The sequence below is a fragment of the Anas platyrhynchos genome, chromosome 1 (genome assembly GCF_047663525.1).
Source record: "Anas platyrhynchos isolate ZD024472 breed Pekin duck chromosome 1, IASCAAS_PekinDuck_T2T, whole genome shotgun sequence".
Classification (NCBI taxonomy): Eukaryota; Metazoa; Chordata; class Aves; order Anseriformes; family Anatidae; genus Anas; species Anas platyrhynchos.
The window spans coordinates 79,064,957-79,078,671 of record NC_092587.1 but is presented as its reverse complement, the minus strand read 5'-3'; the positions used below and the strand labels follow the sequence as shown (position 1 = coordinate 79,078,671).

At 42.8% G+C, this 13,715-nt stretch overlaps 1 protein-coding gene across 1 annotated transcript in view; it reads left to right on the top strand.

The window, feature by feature from the left end:
- The first annotated feature begins 10,399 nt into the window (after nt 1-10,399).
- Nucleotides 10,400-13,715, top strand: part of GALNT8 (polypeptide N-acetylgalactosaminyltransferase 8) — a 36,870-nt gene continuing 33,554 nt past the window's right edge. Inside the window, exon 1 of the mRNA XM_021267619.4 lies at nt 10,400-11,107. Within this exon, the coding sequence (XP_021123294.1) occupies nt 10,915-11,107 (193 nt within the window). The 5' untranslated portion in view covers nt 10,400-10,914. The remainder of the gene's footprint in view (nt 11,108-13,715) is intronic.

The following is a 13,715-nucleotide window of genomic DNA, read 5'->3' as shown; positions in this document are numbered from 1 at the left end:
GGTCAAGGTTAGGAAAAGCATTTAAAAAGTCTCTTGATTAACTCATGATTGCTGGACCCAAAGATCAAAATCTTGGTGTTTGTGTTGTTGCTAAAGTACTGTCAAATTCCTGGACAAAGCATTTCTTTAATTTCAACAGCTGCTGCATTTTGCTCTTCCATGACAACCTACTGCTGCTAATGTTTACTTTGTTAGGAAGAGTTAAATTCTTGTAATAATATCTACTGATTCTGCCTACCACATGTTTGATTTGGCTCTCATGCGTAGTTTACTTTTTCTTTTGATAACGTAAATTCATTCACTTGAAAATAAACCTGCCAATTAAAACATTCAAAAGGTAGACAAAGTGGAAGTGCATGTTGTTAATAATTTGATCCTTATATTATTTTTATTTACTTGAGTAAATCTTTTTTTCCATAACACCCTAGCTTTAAATAAATAGCCTTGTTTGTGCTCATTTAATATGTATGGCTTATGCTTTATTTATGCATGTTATTCACATCCTGCTGGGAAAACTAGTATTTCAGAGCTGTTTCACAGAAGCCATGTAGAGTACAGACAGAGATATGCAATTATCATGATAGTCCTGCACAGATAATTAGCAGTTTCCATTTTCAGATGGCAAACAGGCATAAAATGTTCTCAAAGGTACTGCTGTAATGATAGATGCCAGTTCTGAGAATGGGGGGGGGGGGGGGAATAAACATTACAGTAAGCATTTTAAGTACAGCTTTTCCAGTGGCTTCAGTTGCACCAAAGACCACTCCTACAGGATCTTAACTCGGATACACATTAAATAGAGAACATGCACCTGATCCATGAAAAGTTTGCTTTAAGCAGCATATTCCACATCAGGTAAGAATACCAGAGAAGAGGAGCATCATAGAAGTGCTCAGCTATTGCTGCTGCAAGTTTCTGTAGGACACATAGTTCCTGAATGTATTAAAAACAGCAACAACAAATAAAAACTGACCAAAAAGAGGGGGGGGGGGGGGGAACTAATACAGATCAGAACACAACATGGAAGGGGAACAAATTAAGATAGTGTATGAAGCCTTAATTCTGACACTTTTCAGTTCTGAGAGTCTGATATTGCAGCCTCAGTCACTATTATTTTCTTCCATTTACAAGGAAAAACTAGATAGGAGCTTCCATTAGTTCCCCAGTTGACTTCAGTTAGCTATGTATCTCTTTTGTTGTGAATGAATGCCACTAGGTGGCCTCATACCTATGGTTTCAGGCTGTGTGAGCAAGCCACACCTGTAAATTTAATAGTATTAATCTCTTCCATGCTTTGTATTATGCAGTGTATCTCTATTCCACTACTTCCACTTCTTCAATAATTTTTAATCTGGTCAATTTTTTTCCCAGTCTCTGTATGGCTTTTTGGCTGTCACTTGAATTTAGAGTAATGTTTCTTGCCAAGGACTATAGTGCAGAACTACTAAGTACCTTTTAAAGACAGGGAATCATTAGCATTTGCTTCTTCTTATGTTTTTGCTAGAATATGACTAATTCCCCGGTTTCAGATCCCCATCAAGGGATCTGTTCTAAGAAATGCCCTTGCTTTGATATACAAGCACTATGGGTTAGAAAATCTCAGCTCTTTTTATGGTGTTTCTTAGATAAAGTTCTTGAATTTTTTTTTTTTCCTCCCCTCTGAAGTGAACCTATGTGAGAAGGGGGTGATTGCAGAATAAACATGAAAGTATTGAAGTTTTTTTTCTAGTCTTCCTCAGAATAAATCATATCCTACACAATACTTAGGTGGTAAGTAGCTTTCATTGATTTCAGTGGAAGCTGACTAAGAAGATTCCTGTGAAAAATGGAGAGGGCACACCTTAAGTTCTTTTGCTACTAAATCTCATGTAGGCGAGCAATGGACTAATCGCACTCTGAATTTCCTGTCTGTTTTAGCTGCATATCCTGTGGTAGAAAGGCTGATGACATGAACAGATCTATTTCTGTGTTGGGTGAGTCAGTGAGATAGAGCCTAACTCAATATTTAGTCACTGTTAATAGTAGATACATAGAGCAACATATTCAAACAGAAAAACGAGAGTGATACTTGGGTACTCTCCCATCTTCTAGTAATCTACATGTATAATTTGGAAGTTTTCCTGAGGTAGATCTCAGTGCACGATCACTCCATTAATTGGCCTAATTATTTTCTAAATCTTAGGAAAACTTGTGTCACCTATAAAACCTTATGGTTCTGCAAGTTCAAGGGCATACAGCAGGGTGAAACATTTCCTTGTTTTTGATTGTCTCATTTGATTTGATTAAATTTTGTGATCCCTTTCTCTTACATTCTCATACTCAAGGAAATACTGGCTCCCTACTAAGTTTCCCTTCAACTGCTGAGAATTTACGAACTTTTGTAGTCTTTGCCGCTTTTGAAGTTCTGTTATTTTGTTGGTCTGTAGCAGCTGCTGTGTACCTTTTTGCCTTTTGCAATCTCTTGACCCGTTGTATTCTTTGTCTGTTTGGTGGTGGATAAGAGTAACTGCATATACAGCCATCAAGGGTTAGGCTTATTGTGGCTTTACGGAGTCCTTCAGTGGTGCTTGCCTGTTTAGTTTTGTATTCCTTTTTTTTTTTTTTCCTAATAATTCCAAACGTCTGATTTTTTTTTTTGTTTGTTTTGATGTCTGTTGTATAATGATATTAGATGACATCATGGTATGATTCAATTTCATCTGTGATTTTTATCCCTGCTCATTTATCAGTGAGAGAGTCTTCCTTCGTATCCCATCTCTACTGTCTCTGCTTCTGCAATAGTTTTTTTCCTGCTAATCTTCAATTTGCAGGTACTGGAGGTTCTTTACTTACCTAGAATCTAGAGGCACAACTTTTAACACCGTTGTGAAGGGGAGCTTTTCGAAGCAGTATGAAGAGGGACGTGTTATTTTCCACTGTGTCCACAAGAGGTCACTGGTAGAGCAGAAAGCGGCAACGGTCTTCAAAAGCGTGCAGCTTGCCTCTATTTGCATCTGGCTCTTGCTCTGGCCTTTTCTGGTCTCTGCTCTGGACGGAAGATCTTTTCACTGGGGCCACAGGGCTGGATGCTGTAGTTCTAGACGGGGGTCTTATGAGGGTAGAGAGGGAGAATCATGACCTTCAACCTGCTGGCAACACTTGTGTTTGTGCAGCCCGAGGTGTGATTTGCCTTCTGAACTGCAAGTGCACGCTGTTGGCTTGTGTCCAAATTTCCACCAGCTGGTATCCTGCTGTTCCTGGCACGGCTACTCCCAATCAAATTAGCGCCCCATCTGTACCGATACTGGGGATTGCTCCAACACAGGTGCAGGACTTTGCACTTGTCCTTGTATTTCATGAGGTTCACCTGGGCCCATTTTTCTAGCCTGTGAAGATTTGGGCTTTAGATTTCTTCAGAGACTATGTCTCCTAAGCAATAAAGATTCTGGTTTGGATTTGCTGCTAATTGCACGTGTATTTATGCAGAAAATGTGGTAACTCTTAAATTACAGTGTAGTGCTCCACGTTGGAACAGGTGACTTGTATAGAATTAAATGTTCCCATCTGCTTCTTTTTTCTCACCTCTTCCGTTCCATCTCCGTAAGTGATGTGTAGTCCAGTAAAGGTACTAGAAGAGATTAGTTCTATATGGAAATAGGAGATCAAAGAACTGCTATATTTAAAATAATTGGAAGTTCTGTATATACAAGTAATCTGTGGCAATGTTATTGCAGCCTTTCTGAGGTATGGAGGCAGAAGATGAAGGACACTAAAAACAAAGGAAATCTGGTGGGAGAACTGAGAATTTAGTGGACAGCATCCTGCTGTGGCTTCCTTCTTTCTTTTAATGGCTAGTTATAGCATGAAAGTCACTCTAAACAACATTCTTTCCTGAAAGAGCTTACAACGTTGGTAACATTGAAATTTTTATAATAAAGAAATGAGACCTTTTGAAGAAAGTTCTCAATGAAGGTAGTGCTCTCTTCCTGTGTGTCTCTATTTATTTATTTTTTCTTAGGCCTGTTTTGACACACATTTCTATTTTGGCTTTTATATAAATCAAAAACCATAAATCACAGCTGATCTTCTAAGACTGCAGAATTCTGGAAATTAAGTCTTTCTCGTTGTCCCTAAGGAATCTCATTTAGATTCCAGGGATTTTGTTGCTAGAATTCTGAGTTGGAGCAGGGCATAGAGCTCAGATGAGTGCCCATTTGAGGAGAACACATAGCAATACATGATTGTTGGTTTACCCCTTGTGTTGCAAGTGCCTTGGTTAGAATTTAGTCAGCCAGTAGTCAGTGCTACTGCTTTGCAAATGCTTTTGTAGGTTTCCCACCTTCGCTGTAACTTTCTTGGCCAGTAGGTATCTTTGGGGGGCTGATAAGACTGATTGAAATGACCTTACATAATTTCCTTCAAAGTTTTCTGATTTGTGATTCTGTGTGTGTGTATGAGAGAGGGCGTGTTTGCTTTTTATTTATTTTAAATATATACTTCAGTATGACCTACAAGGAGGAAGGGAGGAGACAGATTAATGTCTTCTGCAAAGCAGTTAGAAAAATAGGAAATAAATTTTTTTGGACAAGGTTTATCATGGCTGTATTTGTGTTCTGTTGTTCATCTTCCTATGCCACTATTTCTTCCTCTGCCTGGAGGGAGAAAAATACACAAGATATGGGGAGGTTAAGGAAATCTTGGGCACCCAAACATTTCTATTTCAGTTGAAAGGTTCCTTCATAAAAGTAGCTAAAAGTTTTGGATCAGCTCTGATGAACTGGGAGTTGGGAGTGTGCAGGAAACAATATTGCTCAATTTTTACTTACTGAGACTAACCACATCAATTTTGAGCAACTATCAGATTTTGAGTGCTGCTTTAAAACCTGGGTGGACAAATACAGATAATTAGGGGTGGGGCGGAGAAGCCACCAGATAAAAGAACCTCATTGAGTACAGAACATATGGAGAACACACACGATAATATCCTCTATTTTAATTACAAAATGAGTGAATCCTGGCAGTGTTCAATCACCTTGTCAGCAGAACTTCTACATGTCTTCCTTCTGAGAGGAAAATGTGATTCATACTGATGGAAGTTTCAGTGCTAATATGGATTTAAATGCATATTTAAATGCTGGAGAACCTTAAGGCTTGTAAACCAAATACTGTGATGATAAGTGTGTCCATTGATAGTGTGGGGGCTTAGAGAAGTAACGCCTCGCTGATTTTTGGCTTAATGCAGTTTTTTCCTGGCTATTGGAGGACTGTGGTGTCAGAGAACTTGAAATCGTGCCTATTTCTCACAAATACAACATGGAATACCATTTGATGGACAACGGTAATTAGTGCTGAGTTGTGTCCTTTGTGACAGAACTGTAAAGAGTTAAAAACCTCAACCAGGAAACAAACTCCGTAGCTTCTTGGAACTGTTTGTCCTTTATCCCTCACCGTTTTCTTCCCCATAGTTTTGTGAGTTTGAAAGTAATTACATTCTACATGTGAGCAGTTGCATTTTTAACAGCAATACCCCACTGATATTTCAGAGGCAACAGAAGAATCAAAATAGAGCTCCTTTGGCAAAGTGTGACTCAACTTGTTCAGGACTTTCGAAATAGCCCTGCTTTTTCTTCCCCAGTTTCACATTCCTGCATTACTGTGCTGTTGTATGTATCCTAAAGCCTTATGTAAGTCAGACGCTTATAACCTCTTCCTTTTAACAGAATTTTAATATTTCCAGAAGTGTCCAAGTGGTGTGAGAACCCAATTCCAATAGGAACTTCACTTATGTTGTAGGTGTTCTTGAAGTAGTGCAAAGATACTGTCTTTGAAGAGCTGAAAAATACAGAAAAGGTACAAAGTGTTTTTCTACATAGTATTTAAATCATATTTATTGAATGAAAGGAGACTTACGCTCCATGATACAGAATTACCTTCTTATGTTTGAAGTACACAGAAGGATGTATGACTCAGTTCTTACATTTTGTGATAAACTAGGAAGTGGTTGATGCAAGTACTGGTAAATAAGGAATTTTTTAACACCATATTGGTATGGGATCTGTAAAAGATTATGGTGGGATTTCTACTCTGTTGTACCGGAGAGAAATTCTGGTGGTTTTGCTGAAGAAAAACTCACTGGTAAGTAGTCTGGGGAATGGAATGTGCAGTTTGTTTAGATAAGAGTGCGGTATAGCACATATATACGTAGAGAGTGTGTAGAATGATATAAAAGATGAAATAATGCAATGTATGCAGTGCAACTAGGTAAATGATGTGATATCAACCTCTAATCCAATTGAAAACAATTTCAGTGCCTAATTTAAAGGAAGTAGGTTTGTAAAGTGTCATTACACTGTTTAAAATTAAATAAGGAAAATCAAATAAACCAACCGATAGAAATATATTAGCACACACTTTAACATTTATATGGAAAGATATAATTTGCTGTTATGAATGTTATCATTATGCAGTCTGAATATGAAGGTGAGCTTACTAGTTAGGCGTTCTCCAGCTAATTCAGCCACGTAATTCAAATGCAACATGCAAAATGGTGCTCTCTGAGGCTGCAGAGGCTGTCTAGTGGTAGCAAAGTTCTTGTAGAAAAGCAGTAGTTATTGATGGCTTTCCAAAGACATATGGAAAAATCTTTCCTGTCCCACACTGTTACATCGGATCTTAGAAACTATGACAGCTCACTGCTCCAGGACATTGAGAGACTTCTGGGAAGTTTTCTAGGCCTGAAACAAGCTGTTTTCAGCCAATGGATGGACTCAAAGTAGCTCATAGAATTATATATCTGAGTTGGAAGAGACCTACAAGGATCATTGAGTCCAAGTCCTGGGTTTCTAAAGTCTGTCCATATATCCAGGGTTGCCACTTACCAGGTGTAGAATCCAGCACTTGCTCTTGTTAAACTCCGTATTGTTGCTGATTGCCAAGCTCTCTAATTTGTACAGATCTCTCTGCAAGGCCTCATCATCCTTGATGGAGTCAACAGCTCCACCCAATTTGGTATCATCCATGAACTTGCTCAAGCAAACTTCTTCATCCAAATTGTTTATGAAAACACTGAAGAGTATTGAAGTGGGAACCCCATTAGTGACTGACCGCCAGCCTGATGTAACCCCGTTTACAAGAACCCTCTGGGCCTGACCTGCCAGCCAATTGTTCACCCATCTTATTATGCGTTTATGTAACTGCATTCTTGTCATTTTTTCTTGAAGGACACTGTGAGAGACAGTATTGAAAGCTTTGCTGAAAACCAGAAAGATTAGGCTGATTGGCTTCCTTTGGTCAACTAGTTGGGTAATCTTGTAAAAGGAAATTAAGTTTGTTAGACATAACCTTCCCCTAGTGAACCCATGTTGGCTCTGACCAATGACTGTGTTGTCCTTCAGGTGTTTTTCAGTAACTCCCAGAATAATCTCCTCCATAATTTTACTAGGCACCAAAGTGAGATGGACAGGCCTATAATTGCCAGGATCTTCTTTCTTGCCCTTCTTGAAAACTGGGACCACATTTGCCGGCTTCCAGTCAACTGGGACCTCTCTGGATTCCCAAGACCATTGAAAAATAGTTGAGAGGAGTCCTGTGATGACATCAGACAGCTCTCTGAGTACTCTGAGATGAATTCGATCAGGCGCCATGGACTTATATGCATCCAGAAGGAGCAGAAAATCCCGCACAAGTCTGGGGTTAACTGGGAGTTTATCATTTTCACAGTCATGCTCCTCCAACTCAGGGCAGGTGGGGTCCCAGGGCCCATCGCTCCTGTTGAAGACAGAGGTGAAAAATGCATTAAATGTCTCTGCTTTGTATATGGCCCTGTTTAGGTGACCATCCTCATCAAATATTGGACCAATGTTTGCTCTGGTCCTCCTTTTCCCACTACCATACTTTAAAAAGCTTTTTATTTTTATTTTTATTTTTATTTTTATTTTTATTTTTATTTTTATTTTTATTTTTATTTTTATTTTTATTTTTATTTTTATTTTTATTTTTATTGTCCCCCCACACTGCTGGCCAGCTTTAGCTGTAATTGGGCGATGCTTGACCATGTCCTTGAAGGAGGGCCTCAACGCACGTAGCCATTGTTCAGGAGGACAGATGTTTTCGCAACAAGAGCCCACCTCTCTCCTCTTCTTCCTTTTTCCACCTTTTATTGCTGAGTGTGACATCAGATGGTATGGAATATCCCTTTGGTTGGTTTAGGTCAGCTATCCTGGTGATGTTTCTCTTCTCACTTTTTGCCCACCCCCTAGCAGGGTTAGAGACAGTTGTGATGCTGTGCCAGCACTGCTCAGCAGCAGACACAACACTGGTGTGATACCACTGCTGTTCCAGCTACAAGTGCAGAGCACAGCACTGTACGGGCTGCTGCAGGGAAAGTTAACATCCCAGCCAGACCCAGTACACCATGTCGCCCAACCTCATTTCCAGTGGCCATCCACTTTCTTTTTTATAAGCTCATGAAGAAGACCCCTGCTCAGCCAAGCCAGCCTTCTGTATCTCCAGGTTGACTTCCGACATTTTGGAATTGCCTGTTCCTATGCTCTTAGGAGGTGGTGCTTAAAAGCCAACCAGCACTGATGGACCCCTTTATTTTCATGTCCCTTGTTCCTTATCCAGAGTCTCTCAACCCCACTGTCACAGACTGTAAGCTCTGTACGGTCCAGTGCCTACCTTATATTGAGTGCCATCCCCCTGCCTCACCTGCCCTGCCTTTCCCTTCTGAAGAGCCTGTAACCATCCATCAAAACACACCAGCCACAGGCTTCTTCCCACTGTGTCTTGCTTATGCCAATGATGTTGTAGCTCTGGGACTGGGCCAAGGCTTCTAGCTCCTCTTGCATTTTTTTCTCATGCTTTGTGCATTTATATAGAAACGTTTAAGATCTGCTTCCCTGGACCCAGCTCCTCATGGGGCAGACTGAAGGGTCTTACTAGCACACGGTCCCTCAATTTTTGGCATGCAGTCCCACAGTTTATCACTGGAGGGGCCTGTTTTTGTCCCTTTCCCCCTTCAAATCTAGTTTAAAGCCCTATCAATCAGCCCTGCTAACTCCTGGGCAAAAATCCTTTTTTCCCCTCTGAGAAAGGTGCTCCCTATCAGGAGCCAGTATGCTCGGTGTCATGTAGATCCTCCCATGCTCAAGAAACCCAAAACTGCATCGGTGGCACCAGCCTCAGAAACACATCTTCTGGGTCTGCCATTTCCTTTCAGTATTGATCCCGACTACTGGAAGGATAGAGGAAAATATTACCTGTGCATCTGATATTTCAACCAAAAGACCCAAAGCCCAGAAGTCCCTTTTGATCACTGCTAGACTTTTCTTTGCTATCTCATCACTGCCAACATGAAATAAACAATAAGGGGTAATAATCAGAGGGCCGTACCAAGCGAGTGACTTTCCCAGTGATGTCTCTTACCTGAGCCCCAGGGAGTCAGCAGAGTTCCCTATCCCTATGGGTAGGGTCTGGACAACAAATTGGGCCCTCTGTTACCTTCAGAAGGGAATCCCCTATAACTATTTCTTCATGGGAGTTGTTGTGGTGTAGGGCATATGTTGACTTTCCCTGGGCAACTTCCCTAACGTGAATGGACCTTTGTCCACATCACTTGCCTGCCCATCCAGTTCCAGAGCCTCATAACTGTTGTGTAGGGGCACCTGGGAAGGTGACATATGCAGCAGGGGGGTTTGCCTGCTGTGCCGAACAGGAACCTGCATTTGACTTCCCCCTGTCTCTTAGATCCCCTTCCTCTGCCTGGTGGTGAGGTGATATGGGAAACTTAATTTCTTGTGTAGTGGCTGGCTGAGGAGCCTGTCTCAAGGAAAGCAGAGCTCTACCCTACCAGTCAATCTCCTTCTCTGACTTCCTGATGCTCCTCAGTCTGCCCACCTCCTCACAAAGCTCTGCCACCTGGCAAAGCAGTTCTTCAACCTGGCCACACCTCCCACAGATGTGCTCACTGCTGCCATCCTGTACTGACCATAAGGGCACACTTGGCAGCCTGACACCTTGGTGGCAGTGTGTTTCCCCCCCCAGCTCTGTCTAGGATGCTGCATTGGATGTGGTGGGTGCCAAAATCCAAGAGGCCATTGCCTTCTGCTGGGTGGATACCATCTCTCCCTGGTTGGGCTGGCCTAGGTTCAGCACCTTCCCTGCCCATCCTGCCTGTGCCAGCTGCTGTGCCAACTGCCATGCCACACCCTGTTTGCCTGTTCTGTTCACATGGAGTCGGTCACCTCTCCTTACTTGGAAGACAGTCAAAAAAGCAGCTGCTTGCATTTCTGATGGATCTCAGAGGATTATTGCTTTTTTTTTTTTTTTTTTTTTTTTTTTTTTTTTTTTTTTTTTCTGTAGAGAAGAGAGCAAGCTAGAGCTAATGTCCTGAACTGATTCCTCTGCTGAAAATCATCTATTTTTTGGTGAATTGGCTACCTATGAAAAAATTCAACTGGAGAAGTTGTATGCCATCCAGGTGTACACATGCTAATCTCATAGCGTTCTATAATTACACATAATATACAACATTTCTAGCTGATAACGACGAGGAAATATTGAAGTGGCTCATATTTTTTTCCAGACTTCCTTGTGTGATCATGTGCTTTGTTGCACGATAGACTTTGACATATATGCAACAGCCCTGTTCGGACAGCATCCTTTCTGGTAAGCACTCAGTGAACTGCATTCTCTCTCTGACAGTGATTATGTGTACAGTTGCCTAACAGCATGAACAAGAGAACGCCCTTAAGCTATACTTTATTGTTATTAGTTCTGTGACTCATTAGACTTGGTTAATTACTTCTCAGCAGTCCTTGTTTTTATTTGACTCAGAGGCATTTGAAACAGGAAATTTAAGAGGAAGACTCTCTGCAGACCCAGAACCAGGTACAAACTTCCACCAGCAGAACTCAGAGTTTCTCTACACTTACAATGGCACCATGGAGAAGACCGCATAAAGTTGCACTGTTAATCATGAATGCAGGTTTTGTGTGTTATCTTGTGCACTTACTGCAAGATCAAAGACAGGGAAGACATGATTCTTTGGAAGTTAATCCTCGATCTCTAAATGGAAATCTCATCCTTGAGAGACTAGATCGTTTGGACTGGAACATTTATAACCTATGTAAGTAAAATGCTATGCTGCTTAACTTTGTTAGAGTTAGGTAGCTAGATTTTCTGAAGGACAGAAAAATAGGTAACATAGAAAATATTTATCTGGATTTCCCTGGATGTTTAAATTTTTCTTTCTTGCAGTCTTGAAAAAGATGTGATAGTTTCTCAATTTACATGCAACACATTAAAGTCTTTCACAGTCATCACTGTGTTCTTTATTTTTGCATATTAGACAGCTTCTTGCCCTGAAGTGTTAATCAGTTATAAAGCAATTGTACCAGTATACTAATCTCGAGTGACGAACCAGGAAGATGAACTTTACATCACCTGGTCAATTAGATTATATTTCAAAGCAGCATTTGCTAAAATTTGTGGTCAGGGTTATTTCTCGCTTATAGTATTACAGTACAAGACCAACAGCATCCCAGCTGATGTACTTATACATGAGGGATATTAATTGATGATGGCTTCTTCTTTCTCACAGAACGGTTTGTGAATTTTAAAGAACTGTGTTTTCAGATATTTGTTGTTGGACTGCTGGGAGGTGGGCACAACAGAGCCATCTGAATGACAGCTTGTAGTAGGTTAAGTTTGTCTGGCTTCTATGTGCCCACTCAGCTGCTCTCACTCCACCTTGGAAAGACATGGAAGGAAAAAGCTCATGAATCAAGACAAGAACAGTGAGATAACTCACTAATTACTGTCATGGGCAAAACACACTCAGCAAAAGGGAGATTAATGTATTGCCTACCAACAACAGTGAGAAACTAAAAGCAAACAAAAAAACCAACTCTCATCCATCCTCTTCTCCCTCATCATTCGGCTAGCGAATGTGACGCCCATCTACAAGAAGGGCCGGAGGGCTGACCCGGGGAACTATAGGCCTGTCAGTTTGACCTCAGTACCAGGGAAGCTCATGGAGCAGATCCTCTTGGGAGTCATCATGCGGCACTTGAAGGGCAAGCAGGCGATCAGGCCCAGTCAGCATGGGTTTATGGAAGGCAGGTCCTGCTTGACGAACCTGATCTCCTTCTACGACAAAGTGACGCGCTGGGTGGACGAGGGAAAGGCTGTGGATGTAGTCTACCTTGACTTCAGCAAGGCTTTTGACACCGTCTCCCACAGCATTCTCCTCAAGAAACTAGCTGCTCTTGGCTTGGACTGGCGCACGCTTCGTTGGGTTAGAAACTGGCTGGATAGCCGGGCCCAAAGAGTCGTGGTAAATGGAGCCAAGTCCAGTTGGAGGCCAGTCACTAGTGGCGTCCCCCAGGGCTCGGTGCTGGGGCCGGTCCTCCTCAACATCTTCATCAATGATCTGGACGAGGGCATTGAGTGCACCCTCAGTAAGTTTGCAGATGACACCAAGTTAGGTGCGTGTGTCGATCTGCTTGAGGGTAGGAAGGCTCTGCAGGAGGATCTGGATAGGCTGCACCGATGGGCTGAGGTCAACTGCATGAAGTTTAACAAGGCCAAGTGCCGGGTCCTGCACCTGGGGCGCAATAACCCCAAGCAGAGCTACAGGCTGGGAGATGAGTGGTTGGAGAGCTGCCAGGCAGAGAAGGACCTGGGAGTGATGGTGGACAGTCGGCTGAATATGAGCCAGCAGTGTGCTCAGGTGGTCAAGAAGGCCAACGGCATCCTGGCTTGTATCAGAAACAGTGTGACCAGCAGGGCTAGGGAGGTGATCATCCCCCTGTACTCGGCTCTGGTGAGGCCGCACCTCGAGTACTGTGTTCAGTTTTGGGCCCCTCGCTACAAGAAGGACATCGAGGTGCTTGAGCGTGTCCAGAGAAGGGCGACGAAGCTGGTGAGGGGCCTGGAGAACAAGTCCTACGAGGAGCGGCTGAGGGAGCTGGGCTTGTTCAGCCTGGAGAAGAGGAGGCTCAGGGGCGACCTTATCGCTCTCTACAGATACCTTAAAGGAGGCTGTAGAGAGGTGGGGGTTGGCCTGTTCTCCCACGTGCCTGGTGACAGGACGAGGGGGAACGGGCTAAAGTTGCGCCAGGGGAGTTTTAGGTTAGATGTTAGGAAGAGCTTCTTTACTGAAAGGGTTGTGAGGCATTGGAACAGGCTGCCCAGGGAGGTGGTGGAGTCACCATCCCTGGAAGTCTTCAAAAAACGTTTAGATGTAGAGCTTAGGGATATGGTTTAGTGGGGACTGTTAGTGTTAGGTTAGAGGTTGGACTTGATGATCTTGAGGTCTCTTCCAACCTAGAAATTCTGTGATTCTGTGATTCTGTGATCCGCCCGAGTGGTGCAGGGAAATGGGGAAGGGGGGCTGTGGTCAGTCCCCGATGCTTTGTATCCACTGCTCCTTCATGGTCACTCTCTTCTGCTCCAATGTGGGATCCCACTGGAGGCCATCTATCTCAAACTGATCCTGTGTGGGCTTCCCACAGGCAGCAGCTCTTCAATAACTGCTCCAATATGCCTCCATACCACAGGGTCTATCCCCCAGGAGCAAACTGCTCCAGCATGGGTCCCCCATGGGTGGCAGCTCTCCCCAGGCCTCCTGCAAGTGCCGGGTCCTGCACCTGGGGCACAACAACCCCAAGCAGCGCTACAGGATGGGAAATGAGTGGTTGGAAAGCTGCCTGGCAGAGAAGGACCTGGGAGTA